Genomic DNA, 19,319 nt, shown 5'->3' with positions numbered 1-19,319 from the left:
TTTTATTGAGAATTTTTTAATTGAATTAGTTTATTATTTATGTCTCAAATAAAATTTTGGACACTTCGTACTATTAACTTTTTAAACCATCTATAGAAAATCATGTGACCTGTTTGGGTTTTCCTGGATGTTTGAGAGCCATCCTGCAGGTTTATGGTCATATTAAACCTTTTATAAAGTATCCCACACAGGGAAGTATATTCAATATCCTGAGATAAATCATAGTGGAAAAGAATATCAGAAAGAATGTATGTATATATGTATGTATGTGTAACTAAATCACTTTGCTGTACTGCAAAAATTAACACAACATTGTAAATCAACTATACTTCAATTTAAAAAAAAGAAAGCATCTTAGCTATATGTCAAATCATTATTTAATCTTTGGTACATTCAGATCTTTATTTTCAATTAATATTGCTGTTATAGCTCTTATTTTAACTTTATATGGTTTTTATTTTTTTAAATGTTTGTGTTATTCCCATTTTGTTAGACTAATGTCTTCAGTTTCCCGCATTATTGGCACAAATACTTGACTAAATTATCAGAGTTCGTTGGTAAGAATAAATATATTCAAACCTTATATGAGTTTCTACAATTAAAGTTAATCTTTAGAAAATTGAATTGTTATGTAATCATTAGAGAAGTCTTAGAAAAGAAACAGAATGGTTTGCCAACCAATCCAGTAAGTGAAGAACTACAGACAGAATAATTCCCCATAGCTTGGTACTGTATTAACATTTTTATTTAACATTAGAACTAGAATTATTTTACCAGAACTTAAGTAGGTGCCATTATCATCACCATTTTACTGTGCTACAAAAGAAATTAAGCAACATGCCCAAGAGCACACAGACACTGAATAATAGTTGAATTTGGGTCTTCGGTTACACCTCAAATGTCGGTAGATGAGTTTGGGTTGATAAGTGTAATCCACACTAGGCTTCTGGATAATGGATTAAGGCACAGGAGACTCCTTCCCCCCCGCCCCAGTTTTATTGAGATATAATTGACATACAGCACTGTATGAGTTTAAGGTGTACAGCATAATGATTTGGCATACATATTGTCATGAAATGATGACCACAGTAAGTTTAGTGAACATCCATCATCTCCTATAGACAACATTAAAGAAATAGAGAAAAAAAATTTTTTCCTTATGATAAAAACTCTCAGGATTTACTCTCTTAACATACAAGTGTTAATTATCTTTGTCATGTTGTACATTATATCCCTAGTATTTGTTTATCTTATAACTGGAAGTTTGTACCTTTTGACTACCTTCATCTAATTCCCCCTCCCCCTAACCCCCACCTGTGGTAGCCACAAATCTGATCTCAGATCAGATTTGTGGCTACCACAGGTGGGGGTTAGGGGGAGGGGGAATTAGATGAAGGTAGTCAAAAGGTACAAACTTCCAGTTATAAGATAAACAAATACTAGGGATATAATGTACAACATGACAAAGATAATTAACACTTGTATGTTAAGAGAGTAAATCCTGAGAGTTTTTATCATAAGGAAAAAATTTTTTTTCTCTATTTCTTTAATGTTGTCTATAGGAGATGATGGATGTTCACTAAACTTACTGTGGTCATCATTTCATGACAATATGTATGCCAAATCATTATGCTGTACACCTTAAACTCATACAGTGCTGTATGTCAATTATATCTCAATAAAACTGGGGCGGGGGGGAAGGAGTCTCCTGTGCCTTAATCCATTATCCAGAAGCCTAGTGTGGATTACACTTATCAACCCAAACTCATCTACCGACATTTGAGGTGTAACCGAAGACCCAAATTCAACTATTATTCAGTGTCTGTGTGCTCTTGGGCATGTTGCTTAATTTCTTTTGTAGCACAGTAAAATGGTGATGATAATGGCACCTACTTAAGTTCTGGTAAAATAATTCTAGTTCTAATGTTAAATAAAAATGTTAATACAGTACCAAGCTATGGGGAATTATTCTGTCTGTAGTTCTTCACTTACTGGATTGGTTGGCAAACCATTCTGTTTCTTTTCTAAGACTTCTCTAATGATTACATAACAATTCAATTTTCTAAAGATTAACTTTAATTGTAGAAACTCATATAAGGTTTGAATATATTTATTCTTACCAACGAACTCTGATAATTTAGTCAAGTATTTGTGCCAATAATGCGGGAAACTGAAGACATTAGTCTAACAAAATGGGAATAACACAAACATTTAAAAAAATAAAAACCATATAAAGTTAAAATAAGAGCTATAACAGCAATATTAATTGAAAATAAAGATCTGAATGTACCAAAGATTAAATAATGATTTGACATATAGCTAAGATGCTTTCTTTTTTTTAAATTGAAGTATAGTTGATTTACAATGTTGTGTTAATTTTTGCAGTACAGCAAAGTGATTTAGTTACACATACATACATATATACATACATTCTTTCTGATATTCTTTTCCACTATGATTTATCTCAGGATATTGAATATACTTCCCTGTGTGGGATACTTTATAAAAGGTTTAATATGACCATAAACCTGCAGGATGGCTCTCAAACATCCAGGAAAACCCAAACAGGTCACATGATTTTCTATAGATGGTTTAAAAAGTTAATAGTACGAAGTGTCCAAAATTTTATTTGAGACATAAATAATAAACTAATTCAATTAAAAAATTCTCAATAAAATCAAATATTTTCAAGTAGTTCAGTGGTATAAGGACAAATTAAAAAAATCATCCTTTTAGGCCAATAATAATGATTAACACCAATTTATTAAACTAAGAATATTTAAAACAAATTCTGAATTCTGCGTTGGGTTATTTGCCAGTATGAAAGGACCCATATAGAAGTAAATGCTTCAGGGAGGTGAGGGTAATCAACCAGACTTGATCCCAGTTTTCCCTTTTGGGAGATTTTAATTATACACCCACAAGAAACTTTTGTTTTATCTATTTAGTGAAGTAATTTTTTTAAAATTGAAGTTGATTTACAATACTGTGTTAGTTGCATGTGTGCAGCAAAGTGATTCAGTTACACACACACACAAATGTGTGTGTGTGTATATATTCTTTTTCAGATTCTTTTCCACTACAGGTTATTACAAGATATTGAACATAGTTCCCTGTGCTATACAGTAAGTCCTTGTTGTTATCTATTTTATATATAGTAGTGTGTATCTGTTGATCCCAAACTCCTAATTTATCTCTCCCCCCTCCACTTCCCCTTTGGTAATCATAAGCTTGTTTTGTGTGTCTGTGAGTCTGTTTTGTAAATAAGTTCATTTGTATCATTTTTTTTAGATTCCACATATAAATGATATCATTTGATATTTGCCTTTCCCTATCTGACTTACTTCACTTACTATGGTAATCTCTAGGTCCATCCATGTTGCTGCAAATGGCAATATTTCATTCTTTTTTATGGCCGAGTAATATTCTATTATGCACGCGTGCATGCGCGCACACACACACCATCTTCTTTATCCATTCTTCTGCTGATGGACCCTTAGGTTGCCTCCATGTCTTGGCTATTGCAAACAGTGCTGCTATGAACATTGGGGGACATGCATCTTTTTGAATTAGAGTTTTTGTCTTTTCCGGATATATGCCCAGGAGTGGAATTGAGTTGTTGTTGTTGTTGTTTTAAACAAATCTCCGTACTGTTTTCCATTGTGGCTTTACCAATTTACATTCCCACCAACAGTGTAGGAGGGTTCCCTTTTCTCCACATCCTGGAGAGGCATTCTTGAATGTGAACTATGTGAAAAGTCAGAACTGAAACAATCTAAATGTCCATCAACAGGGCAGCATTAAGAGTAAGCCACTGTTAAAAAGTGGTATTTTCAAAGAAATGATGCCAAGAGAAAGAGTTCAAAATCATACATACAGTTGTTTTAAAGCTATGACTTTTTTAAGGCTGAAAGACATATTCAAAGAGAAAAGAGACAAGATATACCAAATTGCTAACATCAGTTGTCTTACTGTATGTAGTTAAGAGTATTGGGGATTTTTTCTTCTTATTCTGTATTTTCCTGAATTTCCTTAAGGTTATGTTTTGCTTTCATGACAGAAAAACTAATTTTAAAAAATCCCTTTAAAATTACATAACATCTAGACTAGGAAAAGCAGCTGTCAAAATAGTCCACTGTGAAGAAGGAGAGTGGGTAGGGGTGTAGACAACACAAAACCGGCCATGTGCTAATGATCATGAATGATGGGCACATAGGGGCTCACTAAACTATTCCCTCTACTTTCATATCGTTTATAATTAAAACAATAAGTTTAAAAAGCAATAGCTACTACTTCCCCACTACTTCTGAGAAGTTGCTGTGGTTTCAGACTGAAATCCATAGATCAGAGTAGTACTGGCTGGTAACAAAGTTACTAATTCTGTCTACTACAAGCAGTATTAAACAGGAATTTCACCATAGTTGAAAATACAGCTGGGACTTCCTTGGCAGTCCAGTGGCTAAGACTCCGCACGTCCACTGCAGGGGGTGTGGGTTCAATTCCTGGTCAGGGAACTAAGATTCTGCATGTCGTGGCCAAAAAAAAAAAAAAATTTCAGCTGACCCTTAAACAACAGGGCGAGTTAGGGGCACTGACCATCCGAGCAGTTGAAAATCCCAGTGTAATTTTACAGTCAGCCTTCCAAATCCACGGTTCTGTATCCATGGTTCAAACAACCATGGATCATGTAGTACCACAGTTCAGGCTAGCTGAAAAAATCCACGTATAACTGGACCCATGCAGTTTAAACCCATGTTGTCCAAGGGACAACTGTATAACTGAATTAGAGACCGGTGCAAATGGATTCATACCACATTAAATAAACTAAATTAACAAAAATAAAATTTCTTAATTCTCCTGGCATGTTATAGCGTTTTAGAATCAAGTTAGAAATACAGAACAGTTAGGCTTTTGACTTCCCTGGTGATGCAGTTGGTTAAGAATCCACCTGCCAATGCAGGGGACACGGGTTCGATCCTGGTCCGGGAAGATCCCACATGCCGTGGAGCAACTAAGCCCTTGTGCCACTACTGAGCCTGGGCTCTAGAGCCCGCGAGCCACAACTACTGAAGCTCACATGCCTAGAGCCCGTGCTCTGCAACAAGAGAAGCCACCACAATGAGAAGCCTGCGCACTGCAACGAAGAGTAGCCCCTGCTCACCGCAAGTAGAGAAAGCCTGCGTGCAGCAATGAAGACCCAAAACAGCCAAAAAAACCCCCAAAACCAAGAACAGTTAGGCTTTGTTTTAGTACTCTAAAGAATAACTGGGTTTATGAAGGCAAAGCTAGGGTTTTCCTTTGTTGTAAACAAATTTAATATGCAGAATTTTAGACTGGTAGCCTAGAAAAATTGAGGTCCTCCCTGCCTGATATTTATTTTCTATAAACCAAAGTCCTGGTATTTCAGATTGTTAAAGTGGAGCTACCCAAAGGAACTGCAAGCAGGTAAAGAAAATCTTATTCAAAAGAGGGAGGGGCCAAGAAAACAGGCGCATGGAAAGATGCTCAGCATCACGAATTATTAGGAAAATGCAAATCAAACCAATAATGAGATATCCCCTCACATCAGAAGAGGTACTGTCAAAAAGGTGAGAAATAAGTGTTGGCAAGGATGTGGAGAAAAGGGAACCCTCATACACTGCTGGTGGAAATGTAAATTGGTGCAGCCACTATGGAGATTCTGCAAAAAGTTAATAGAACCACCATATGATCCAGCTATCCTACTTCTGGGTATTTATCAAAAGAATATGAAAGCACGAATTTGAAAAGATATAAGCACCCCTATGTTTACTGCAGCATTATTTACAATAGCCAATGCATGGAAACAACCTAAGCATCCATAAATGAATAGATAAAGATGTGGTACCCATATACAATGGAATACTACTTAGCCATAAAAAAGAAATAATGCCATTTGCAGCAACATGGACGGACCTAGAGATTATCATACTAAGTGAAAGTAAGTCAGACAGAGAAAGACAGCTATTGTATGATAGTGCTTATATGTGGAATCTTAAAAAAAGGGTACAAATGAACTTATCTACAAAACAGAAATGGAGTTACAGATGTAGAGAACAAACTTATGGTTACCAGGGGGTAAGGTGGGGGAGGGATAAGATTGGGATTGACATATACATACTACTATATAAAAAATAGGTAACTAATAAGGACCTACTGTATAGCACAGGGAACTCTACTCAATACTCTGTAACGGCCTATATGGGAAAAGAATCTTAAAAAAGAGGGGATATATGTTTATGTATAACAGATTCACTTTGCTGTACATCTGAAACTAACACAACACTGTAAATCAACTGTACTCCAATAAAAAATTTTTAAAAAGGAGATGTGGTATACATATAAACAATGGAATACTACTCAGCCATAGAAAAAGATAAGATCTTGCCATCTGGGACAATGTGGATGGACCTCGAGGGTATTACGCTAAATGAAATAAGTCAGACAAAGAAAGACAAATACCGTATGATTTCACTCATATGTGGAGTATAAGAAATAAAAACAAAGTAAGTGAACAAACCAAACATGCAGCTACAGAGACAGAGTGGTGGTTACCAGAGGGGAAGGGGTGGTGGGGCAGGGGGGAGGGGGAAATGGGTGAAGGGGATCAACTGTATGATGACACATGGAAACTGAAGTTTTGGTGGTGAGCACGCTATACCGTTTAGAGAATGCTGTGCGCATGAAATTTATATAATGTTATAAGCCAATGTTACTTCAAGTAAGAAAAAAAAAGACAAACAAAAAGATGGGCCAATATGGTTCAGCTTATTAAAGGTCTTTGAAACATAAAATAAAAACTGAGACATTCCCATTATTATGCAAAATGTCCTTTACAGATTTTATGAAATAGGTAACTGGTTTGCAACATTACATCAATTTACATATAATTATATGGCCCATCTTTTGGTCAGCGGTTCCCTCTGTTCTTGGAACTCAGTATAGATGAAGTTGTAGCAGGCCATTTTAAAGATGCTCTCTTTTACAAGGCCACACGTAGCCTTTCTCTTTCTTTTCCACTTATCTCTTTGTCCTATTCTGAGAAAAAGAACATTCATTCTACTCAATCTTAAAATCCTGACAAAGTTAAGGGGACAAAATACAAGGACATAATGGTATAATGATAATGGTATCATTATATCATAATGGTACAATGATAATTTAAGCTTAGGGCTTAAATGCCTACTATGTAGTTAATTTCTTGTCATTATTAATTAACTGAGAGGGTATTTTATCCAAGTACTGAAGTTTTCTAGCCAACTCGTAAACAGGTATCAATGAGAATGACCAAACAAGAGAGAGATCTCTCTGAATCCAAGAAGCAACTATAGGCTGTATGTAGTCCTAACCAGTAATTCTCTATCACTGGGGGACCTCGAATGGAAATAAGCAAAAAAACCAAAACCTGCAAAAAAAAAAATCTAGCAGGTAAATATGGCACAATAGTATTCAAGTATTAGATAGGTGTAAAATCTCTAAGATCCCTTCAAAAACTGATTTTCTAACTACACTCTAACTACAATCTTAGTTCTTTTATTCGCTGTTACAGAATTAAATTCGAACCTCATTCCAAAGTTTTCTTAAAGACTGCCATAATTATAGCTATTAGAATAAACATCAAAACAACATGAGAATACTAATATAATCTGCCATGTCAGTACGTAAAACACAGATTTTAATTTTATTATTTAAATCCATGGAAATAATAGGTTAAATCATATATTAAGGTTAATTTCAAGGACTATTCTGTAAATTGAAGAGTAACTTTTTTTGTATATTGACAAAGCCAGCAACTTTCTAGATCATTACAAATATATTATACTTAACTCTTTTCTGGAAATTGGAACTGCAGATATTGACTTGATCAAGGATTCTGGAGGAAGATCCAACACTCTTGAAAGCTAAAAATCAAAAAGAACAGCACAAGATTGTTAATATATTTGCTCCAGATTCAACAGAATGCTACTCAACAAAAAATATTGAGACACAACACAAATGAGCTACAAATGCACTATGCAATGTGACAAAAGCTAGACTCAAAAGGCTATATAATGTATGATGCGGTTTATTTGACATTCCAGAAAACCCAAAACTTAAGGATAAAGATTAGATAAGTGGTTGCCAGAGGTTGAAGATGAGAAAAGGGTTTGACCATAAATTGGCAAATAGAACTGTTTACCAAAAAGGATGAATTTTATATTTATAAATTTAAAAAACTATTTATTTATTTATTACAAAAAGAGAAGGGATGAACTGCTGGGACCAAAGATAATTTGCTTTTTAATTCATTCATAAAATCTTTTTGTGTTAGGCACTGTTTTAGGAGTTAGGGATACAGCAGTGAATAAAAGAAACAAAAATCTCATGCTATTTAAATAAACAAGCAAACAAATACATAATGGGGGGGAAATCTGACCCCCAGGCTCTATCAAAAGTTTACTCACTTGTTTGTTTGTTTGTTTGTTTATTTATTTATGGCTGCGTTGGGTCTTCGCTGCTGTGGGTGGGCTTTCTCTAGTTGCGGTGAGCAGGGGCTACTCCTTGTTGCGGTGTGCGGGCTTCTCATTGAGGTGACTTCTCTTTGTTGCGGAGCACGGGCTCTAGGCGTGTGGGTTTCAGTAGCTGTGGCATGCGGGCTCAGTAGTTGTGGCTCGTGGACTCTAGAGCCCAGGCTCAGTAGTTGTGACTCTCAGGCTTAGCTGCTCCTCGGCATGTGGGATCTTCCCGGACCAGGGCTCGAACCTGTGTCCCCTGCATTGGCAGGCAGATTCTTAACCACTGCGCCACCAGGGAAGTACCTACTCACTTGTATTTTTGAGAAACTCACTGAATGACTGTAATGCACAGTCATAGTTGTGAACTATTGCCTTCATCAGGAACTCAAATTATGCCTAATTTTTCTTTGAAACAATCCTATGTCTTTCATACTATTATAGGTTTCATTTCATGAAGGATCAAACTGAAGTACAGAGAATTTATGTAACTTGCTTAGGTGGAAAAGCTGGGATGTAAACACAAGCTATCTATAACCAGAGCCTACCTTCAACCCCTATGTCATTCATATCGATACTCTTTCAACAAGAAATGCATGAAAACGAAACAGTGAAAATAGCAGTACAGCCATAATGAATTTAAAACTGTCTTCATCTTTCTTGCCCACTTCCTCAATCCTTACGCAGCCTCTGCAATGGACAAGTCATGGCTGGTGAGAGAGAAGGGAAAGGGAGGAATGGGGTAAATAGGAAAAGTAAAGAATGTAAGAAGAAGCAATCTTAATCTTCCTCAGAGGGGTCTGTAAGTGTTCAGAAGGAAAGGAATAAAACTAAAGTTACTATCTCCATTATTAGTAATAATATTTACCCTATTATCAAAAGAAATCGTTTGCTGAATTTCATTAATGTAAAAAAAAGTTCAAAACTTGCAGACCAGGAGCTGTCATTTACCTTTAAGATACTCTGTATATTTCTGCTGATCAAGTATATGCTGATTTTTAAAATTTAAATCTCAGAATACAGTCTTTATTTTTAAATTCTAGCCTTTAGGAACTGAATTACTGTATCCTTTACAAAAAAGGCTTTTTTTCCTTAAGATACTTTCCCAGAAGTGGATAAATACTTCCAAAGCACTTACAGAATAAAGGCTGTAACTGTTCATGTTTATATTACAAAATGTTCCTGCCAAAACAGACACATCAGTAATAAAGATTCTATTATAATTTCTCTAAAAAAATTCAAATTCCAGTTCCACTTTTACTGTCTATAAGCCCTTGGGAAAGTCATTTTACATCAACAAGCTTAAGTTTTCACATCTGAAAAATGGGGATAATAAATCTATTAATAATAAACTAGGGCTCTTGTGAGGACTAACAAAATTGTGTCACATAATAAGCACGTAATAAATATTATTTCCTTCTTCCTTTAAAAGGTTTTATTTTGGAAGACTTCCCTGGTGGTCCAGTGGTTAAGACTCTGCATTTCCATTGCAGGGGGCACGGGTTCAATCACTGGTCAGGGAAATAAGATCCCTCATTTTGGACATAATGTCTTTCAAACTTACCCATAACCTTCTCCTATAAGACCTTCTGACTATCTTAGATATAACTAAACTCTGCTGGAAAAAAAAAAAAAAAAAAATGTCGTTCACCATCCAGTTATACATGGATTAAGTCATTAGCCACTGCAGTTTCTGACCGATAACGAACCCTGAGAGGAGTTCAGGACAAAAAACAGGATGAGGCACACTACTGTGGAAAAACAGGCCCCTTAGATAGTTCTATGTACATCTCAGGAAGAATTTTAATAACCAGATTCTTGCATCTTCCCATATCTAGGAAAGCACCAAAATCATTAAGCAGATATCTGTTCCTTGTGATAGCTGTCATCTTTTACTGAGATGTAAGCTTGACTGCACATATTCCCCAGCCAACAATCATGATTAAACTGGCTCCTCCCCCTACCTCTTCGGAGTTTAATCAGAGCTACTGAGTGGCTGGCTCCCAGGATATAGTCATCAGTAAGGTCCCTGAATAAAGCTAAAGCTGACAACTCACACCTCTTACATTGTGCATTTTTCATTCAACATAGGCCAAGTTTTTAATCTTTGCCTCACAAATAAGTTGTGAACTTTGGAATGTAAACATATTACCTAGGACCAACACAAAAAATTTTCTGATACAAACTAAAAACTACTTAAAGTTTATTTCTTCTACCATACCTCATTTGCTCCAAAAGAGCTCTGAGGGGGCTTAAACCATAAAAATAAAATGGAGGTATAAAACTGTGCCAGCAAACTCAAGCTAAAGATAATCAGGCTTCTTGGCAACCAAGGTGCAAAGGGAATCTACACAGCACTTTTTACCTCGTAAGAGATCCAGCAAGTCAGTAGGAACAAAGTTTTCCGAAAAGTAAATTCTAAGACCAAGTTACACACACATGAAGATGCGAAGACCAAAATAGAAAATACCTTCAATAGTAATTTTACAAAGGCACAGAAACATTCTTCTATGATGTAAATTTAAAAAAACAAGAAGAAAGGGACTGGGGAGAAAGGAGGAATGGCGAGTAACTGTTTAATAAGGACAGTTTCAGTTTGGCAAGATGAAAATATTCTGGAGATGGTTGGTGGTGATGGTTGCATAACAATGTGAATGTACTTAATGCCACTGAACTGTACATTTTAAAATGGTTAAGATGGTAAACTTTATATTAAAGAAACAGAATCAAAAATAAAGTGAGGTATCATCTCACACTGGTCAAAATGGCTATCATTAAAAACTCTACAAATAACAAATCCTGGAGAGGATGTGAAGAAAAGGGAAACTTCCTACACTGTTGGTGGGAATGTAAGTTGGTACAGCCACTATGAAGAACAGTGTGGAGGTTCCTCAGAAAACTAAAAATAGAGCTACCATATGATCCAGCAATCCCCCTCCTGGGCATATATCCGGAAAAGATGAAAACCCTAATTTCAAAAGATACATGCATCCCAATGTTCACTGCAGCACTAATCACAGTAGCCAAGACATGGAAGCAACCTAAATGTCCATCGACAGATCAACAGATAAAGAAGATGTTACATATATTCAAGGGGATACTACTCAGGCATAAAAAAAAGAACAAAATAATGCCATTTGCAGCAACATGGATGCAACTAGAGATTATCATACTAAGTGAGTAAGTCAAAAAGAAAGACAAATACCATATGATATCACTTATATGTGGAATCTAAAAACATGACACAAATAAACCTATCTACGAAACAGAAACAGACTCATGGACATAGAGAATAGAGTTGTGGTTGCCAACGGGGAGAGGTTTGGGGAGGGATGGAGTGGGAGGCTGGGTTAGCAGATGTAAGCTATTATATATGGAATGGATAAACAACACGGTCCTACTGTACAGCACAGGGAACTATATTCAGTATCCTGTGATAAACCATAATGGAAAAGAATATAGAAAAAGTATATATATGTATAAATGAATCACTTTGTTGTATAGCAGATATTAACAGATCATAAATCAACTATACTTCAATAAGACAACAAACCATAAAAAAAGATGTCAAATTTTATGTTATGTGTATTTTCCCACAATTAAAAACAAAACCCAAAAAGACTTTGGGATTAAGTAGTAGAAAGAAGTTTTCTTTACATAATCTCCCATTTCCTACCCATTATCAAATTAAAATGAAAAGGAAGGAAGAAAGGAGAGGAGAAAGAAAGGAAGGTAGGTCATAGGCTGGTTGGTTCTCCAGCAAAAAATACACATGATAGGCATAGTCCGAAGTTATAAACTTCAAAAGTGGTAACCAAGCAAAGATACACCAGATTCTGAGAAGAAATGGGGCAGCCCTGTTTGGCAAGCCTCCTAAGCTGAATTAACAATTCTCATTAATACCCAAATCTGGAGAGAAAACACTGAATTCCATTATTTTTTTCATCTATGACTGAGAGATGCTACAGAACTGTGGGAAAGAATGAGGAAAAGAGAGAAGTGATTTCCAGCACAAGTGAAGCTTCTAGGGCAGAATCTGAGGGCCTCCCCAATGGAAACACAATATGTTCCCCAATTACAGGGAGTAAATCCTGATATTGTGCTGCATGGGCAGGAAGAATCAGAGGAGGAACTTTTATAGGAAGATGGAAAAATATCAGAACTAGCTAAGCAAAAATATGCCAAGTCAGAATTCAGGAGTAACGTGTACAGGTCACCACGACCTCCTGGAGAGACAAAAGAGGAGTGGAAAGCTGCAGAGTTTATATTTTTGTAATCAAAAAAGTGAGGTGAGCCAAGAACAATTCTGAAATGGAGAGTGAAGAAGTCACCCACACAATGCGGAAGCAAATATAAAGCCTGGGCAGAGCGGTCAAGCACTGGTAAATGAAAAAGAACAGGCATCAAAAAGACAAACAGTGGCTTCCCTGGTGGCGCAGTGGTTGAGAGTCCGCCTGCTGATGCAGGGGACGTAGGTTTGTGCCCTGGTCCGGGAGGATCCCACATGCCGCGGAGCGGCTGGGCCCGTGAGCCATGGCCGCTGAGCCTGCGCGTCCGGAGCCTGTACTCCACAACGGGAGAGGCCACAATGGTGACAGGCCTGCGTAATGCAAAAAAAACAACAACAAAAAAAACAAACTGAAAGAGACAGAGATACGGAGAGGGAGGGGCAGGGACTGAAAGAAAAAGAATGAAAGGAATGCGGCATACAGGACATCAAAGAACTCTAGAAGAAAAATATAACAATACATTCTTCATAAGGGCTTCCAGATTTGTGAATAAGCAAGAACTGAAAGATGGAAAAACAACAGTGAGAAAAAAGGAGTCTAAAGATTAAATAAATTGATGATCAAACATTTATTACAGAACTATTAATTAGGAAACACAAAGGAAGAGTGTACTCAGAATTGAAAATAAAAGTATAACATATAAGGGCTAAGATAATCAGATAATACAGATTTTAAAAAACATAAAGAGATCCAAGATAAATAAAATTGGGTACAAGATAACCCAACCTTAGGATAACTGGTGTCCCTAAAATACAAAAAGAGCAGCAGCAAAGAAGCAAGCAGACAGGAAGACAGGTACATTGGTTCTCCAGCAGCATTAAGGACAGAGAGACAAAGCACAAAGCCACACTCTTCACAAAGTGATAGTCAAGAAAAGATACAAAAGATTCTCAAACAGAATGGAGCACCCTTATTTAGCCGGGCTCCTACCTTAGTCTGATTTCCCAGAAGCCATCAAGATGAATGAATAAAACCCAAGAAAAATAAAAGTATTCACAGATATATATCTTGGATCCCCCAAAAGCAGGGCCTGGGAAAAGGACTGTGTGCAGGCAGTTTATCTGGGAAGTGATTGCTGGGGGCAGAATTGATATACTGGGGAGAGTGAGAGAGGAGAAAAAGTAAATACAAGATTGTGCTATCAAGTCCACTGCTATAGGCAATAGGGCCTTAACTTCTATCTTACTTTTCAAGAGGTATATACAATGTATATCAAAGTGTCTATCCAAAAATAGGGAGCAGGAGCTTCTATCCCCCAGTGACTGAGGGGTGTCCTTGAGGGTGTTCACTCCACCACACTTGAGCCAAGTATGGGTTGGTAGCAGGCTTTTTGACAGCATGAAGCGCTGTTAACAGTAAGCGAATGGAAGCACATGTGAAACTGTTCACTTAAATGGCAGCTAGAACCAGGTGTGACCAAGGTGATAGGAGATTGGGCATAATAGCCAATAAAAGGGAAATCGTCCCTGAAAATAAGAACGAAATCTAAATTGTTGTATATGACTGCAATGGCACACCACTCAGCAGTAAAATGAAAGAACTGGACCTCTGTGCATCATTATGGATAAATTTTTTAAAATTTGAAGGAAACAAAAAAACCCCAAGTTGCAGAAGGATAATTACAGTTTGATTACCACTTACATAAAATTTAGTAACTTGCAAAAGAATACTATTTAGGGATACATTCCTAGGTAGTAAGTCACATGCACAGGCGTGATAAACAAAACCTCATATGTGAGGAAAGAGAGTTTGCATCCAGGGATGGGTACCCAGGAGATTTTAATACTGTTTGTAATAGTTTATTGCTCAAGCAGAAGGGTATATGGATACTAACAGTATTCTTCTACATGATTAAATATTCCCCCCCCAAATCACTAAATTTCAAAAATAAAGCACCCAATCAAGAAAACTCCAGAGATGGAATAAATGTACTTTACTTTGTAGTCATGTTACCTAATCACAAAGATCATGATCTGGTTAAAGTAAATAATTTAGCAATGATATTGTATAGGGCAAAATTCATCTACTGGAGAAGCTACAAACTGATTTGCTTATTTCACATGCTCAGTTCTTTTCTTAATTTGAATTAGTTGCCAACGTATGAAAATTGAGAAAAAAAATAACATTAGATTGTTATATGACATTTGTATCTGTAGTATCAGACTGTGGAAAATCAAAAATCAGAACTAAACAATCTAGTGTTACTGCTTTATTTCTAAAAGGAAGATTTTTAATATTATTTCTAAATTTATTATTTTCATATTTCTAAACATGCTAATTTTCTAGTTATTAACCCTCCTTTTGATATGTCTAGGATTATTTTATCTGAGAAATCATAATTTCTTAAAAAAACAAAAGTTAAAAAAAAAACCCCTTCTTGAAAAATCTACTCAAAGAAATCCAGACAATTAAGCCATGTATCAGGAAAAGGATTGGTGGTAAGCAATGTATCCAATTCAAAATAAAGTGAATAAGAGACAAGTCATGCAAATACCATTAATAAACAGACTAAGTGTTACAAACTTTGAGAAAGTTACTGAAACAAATTAGGAAAGGTAGAGGAAAGTTATACCAACTATAAGAGTGCTAATGTTCTCTTCTTTCATGGCAAGGGTTGATACTGCCTAAATGTGAAACATCAAGATTTTTAAAAATTTATAATTAACATACAGTATTATAGTAGTTTCAGGTGTACCACACAGTGATGCATGAAATGATCACCAAAATAAGTGCAGTTACCATCTGTTACCATACAAAGTTACAGTATTATTTACTATATTCCTTATGTGTATGTTACATCCCGTAACTTAACATATTTTACAGCTGTAAGTTTGTACCTCTTAATTCCCTTTACCTATTTTGTCCAACCCCCTACCCGCTCCCCTCTGGTAAAAACCAGTCTGTTCTCTGTATCTAGGAGTCTCTGAAACATCAAGATTTAAAAAAATAAGCTCCATATTGTGATGTTCTTCATAATCTCTTAACTGTAGAGGACTCGTTTAGGAAATTGATCAATAATTCTTTGAATTGCACTTTGGATTCTTTTTCTTTCATTATATTCAAGCTAAACTGTTTAATACTTTTTACTTAAAACTGCATTTAGGTTATGAGTACGTGGGGAATCATAATAGTATTATACTTTTAGCAGTTGGACATTTTCCATTGTAAAACTTAAAAAACTAAAAGCTTGGTACAATACAGTCCAATTTTTATAAAAAGCATATCTATTCTGTCTTCCCATCTTCCTTCTTTTTTCTGCCTGTATATCTGCAAAGAAATGTATCTAAAATATAGGTCAATCAATGTTAGTGATAACTTTATTTTTAAAATTCTTTGTACTGTAATTCTTTACAATAAGCAGGTATTATTTTTGCAAAAATGAGATTTTTTTCTTTACCAAAGCACTTTATAAAAGTATCTGTTAAGGAATTCCTACTGAAAATTAAGCAGTATGGTTCAGATATATAGCTTTCTGTTTATTTAACTTCATGTGGGACTACTGGGCTGCACCCTGCAGGCCTGCAAGCCTTGTTGTATGCCCAGCCTGGAGACTGAAGAAAGAGCTCAGAGACAGCTACAGAGACACTACTGATTTATCGGACAGAGGATCTTACACGTCTGAAGCAAAAGGTCCTGGAGCAACACCCCACTGTGCATGGCTGACGGCAGACAGGACATGGCAGCCATCTTCGCTACTTGGGAAAGAAGGAGGCTACCATCTATAGGCGGAATTGACGTCAGGTTGGCTCAACAGTTACCAGAAAAACCAGCAGCTGAGGCAGGGGGCAAGCAAGTAGGTGGTTACTGATTAAGCCCTATAATTAAGAGGATTGGGTAGTTATGTGAGTGAAGCAAGGACTGGTCAGCAGGGAATATACAGACAGCAAGGGAATAGCCATCTTGAATGGCCTGATCATACAGGTGCTAAAGCTTTCACCTAGGGTAATGGATAATAATTAGGTCCCCAACACCAGAAAGCCTCTGGGGTGGTGGTGGTGTGGAGAGGGGCTTCAAAATACCCCATCCTCAGAACTCTAACAGATAATATAATGACTAATGAATACTGCATGCATACAATACAAACACAATTCTAAGTACCCTATTTATATTAATTCATTGAACCTTAATGACAAGCCTAAAAGGTAGCTAAATAATTTTCCACATTTTACAGATGAAGTACAGTGAACTTACACACCTATCAGAGAAGCTGGATTTAAACCCATGTGTCTTCTGTTCTTAGTCACTATACCAGTGGTTCTCACATTTTGCTGCACATGGGAATGACCCAGGGATCTTTAGAAAACACCGATGTCTGGCTTCCACATGCAAATATTCTATCTAATTAATACAGGGTATGACCTGGGCAACAAGATGTTAAAAAGTTCTGGGGGTTGATTCTAATGTGAGGTAAAGCGTGGGGATCACTGAACTACACCTTTCTGCTTCTGGGTCGTCCTTGGCTAGTGGTTATCAAGCCCAGATGAACACCAAAATCCCCTGATAAGGTTTGAGAACTTCAAGGCCCCCACCCCAACCCCAGCCCAAGGGGCCTGGGCTTAGGTATTTTTTTCAATGCTTCTCAGGTGATTCCAGTCTCAAGTAGACAAAGCTTGAGAAGCACTGCAGAGGGAGACACCAGCTGCCTTCTACTTTAACGATCAGTGCCCAAACTAGTGAGGGATCTTAATTAATTCGAGGAGTATCTTTCAAATAGGGTGGGCGCACACACACACACAAAGAAACAAAGAAAAAGGAACCACTGTCAAATGTCAGAGAGCATGGTTTTTAATTCACCTACAGCCTCACAGGTTCAGAACTATTCTGGAAATAATAGGACTTGTCTCTGAGATTGAACTCAGTGTTTTCTCTGATGAAAATGTGACCTATGAGTTTCCTTAGCTACAGATTTCTTTTTTCCCCTTTAGGTAAAGGTGTTTCTCCTGGCGTTGGGCTTCATCTAGGGCTACCACAGGTGAAACAAGAGCCTATCAATAACTATCGACTTGAGGCCTCAGATTAGTGAAAGAAAAAATTTTTACAGAATATGCTAAAAGGTTACTCAGTTGAAAAGAAAATAATAAAAGAAAACTAAGGCTCAAAACTTTAGAGCTAAAAACAGAGGAATAAAATCCACAAAAGAGGGGACTTTCCTGGTGGTGCAGTGGTTAAGAATCTGCCTGCCTGGACATATTTAAAGTGATGAAGGAAAAAAACCTACAACCAAGATTACTCTACCCAGCAAGGATCTCATTCAGATTTGATGGAGAAATTAAAACCTTTACAGACAAGCAAAAGCTGAGAGAGTTCAGCACCACCAAACCAGCTTTACAACAAATGCTAAAGGAACTTCTCTAGGCAAGAAACACAAGAGAAGGAAAAGACCTACAAGAACAACCCGAAACAATTCAGTAAATGGTAATAGAACCATACATATCGATAATTACCTTAAATGTAAATGGATTAAATGCTCCCACCAAAAGACACAGACTGGCTGAATGGAAACAAAAACAAGACCCATATATATGCTGTCTACAAGAGACCCACTTCAGACCTAGGGACACATACAGACTGAAAGTGAGGGGATGGAAAAAGATATTCCATGCAAATGGAAATCAGAAGAAAGCTGGAGTAGCAATTCTCATATCAGACAAAATAGACTTTAAAGTAAAAACTATAACAAGAGACAAAGAAGGACACTATATAATGATCAAGGGATCGATCCATGAAGAAGATATAACAATTGTAAATATTTATGCACCCAACATAGGAGCACCTCAATACATAAGGCAAATACTAACAGCCATAAAAGGGGAAATCGACAGTAACACAATCATAGTAGGGGACTTTAACACCCCACTTTCACCAATGGACAGATCATCCAAAATGAAAATAAATAAGGAAACACAAGCTTTAAATGATACATTACACAAGATGGACTTAATTGATATTTATAGGACATTCCATCCAAAAACAACAGAATACACATTCTTCTCAAGTGCTCATGGAACACTACTACTTAATAACGAAGTGATCACTGAAGAAATCAAAGAGGAAATCAAAAAATACTTAGAAACAAATGACAATGGAGACACGACGACCCAAAACCTATGGGATGCAGCAAAAGCAGTTCTAAGAGGGAAGTTTATAGCAATACAATCCTACCTTAAGAAACAGGAAACATCTCGTATAAACAACCTAACTTTGCACCTAAAGCAACTAGAGAAAGAAGAACAAAAAAACCCCAAATTTAGCAGAAGGAAAGAAATCATGAAGATCAGATCAGAAATAAATGAAAAAGAAATGAAGGAAACAATAGCAAAGATCAATAAAACTAAAAGCTGGTTCTTTGAGAAGATAAATAAAATTGATAAACCATTAGCCAGACTCATCAAGAATAAAACGGAAAAAAAAAACGAATAAAAGGGAGAAGACGCAAATCAATAGAATTAGAAATGAAAAATGAGATGTAACAACTGACACTACAGAAATACAAAAGATTATTAGAGATTACTACAAGCAA

General features: G+C 36.4%; 1 protein-coding gene across 2 annotated transcripts in view; it reads right to left on the bottom strand.

Moving 5' to 3' along the window:
- RARS2 (arginyl-tRNA synthetase 2, mitochondrial) overlaps positions 1–19,319 on the bottom strand; it is a 90,481-nt gene that overhangs the window by 56,861 nt on the left and 14,301 nt on the right. For both annotated transcript variants that reach the window (XM_007104031.3, XM_028494655.2), the window contains exon 2: positions 7,846–7,919. In XM_007104031.3, coding sequence (XP_007104093.1) covers positions 7,846–7,919 — 74 coding nt within the window. The remainder of the gene's footprint in view (positions 1–7,845; positions 7,920–19,319) is intronic.

This window comes from Physeter macrocephalus, chromosome 10 (genome assembly GCF_002837175.3).
Source record: "Physeter macrocephalus isolate SW-GA chromosome 10, ASM283717v5, whole genome shotgun sequence".
Lineage (NCBI taxonomy): Eukaryota > Metazoa > Chordata > Mammalia > Artiodactyla > Physeteridae > Physeter > Physeter macrocephalus.
The sequence above is the reverse complement of the archived record's forward strand: the minus strand, read 5'-3'. Positions and strand labels throughout refer to the sequence as shown.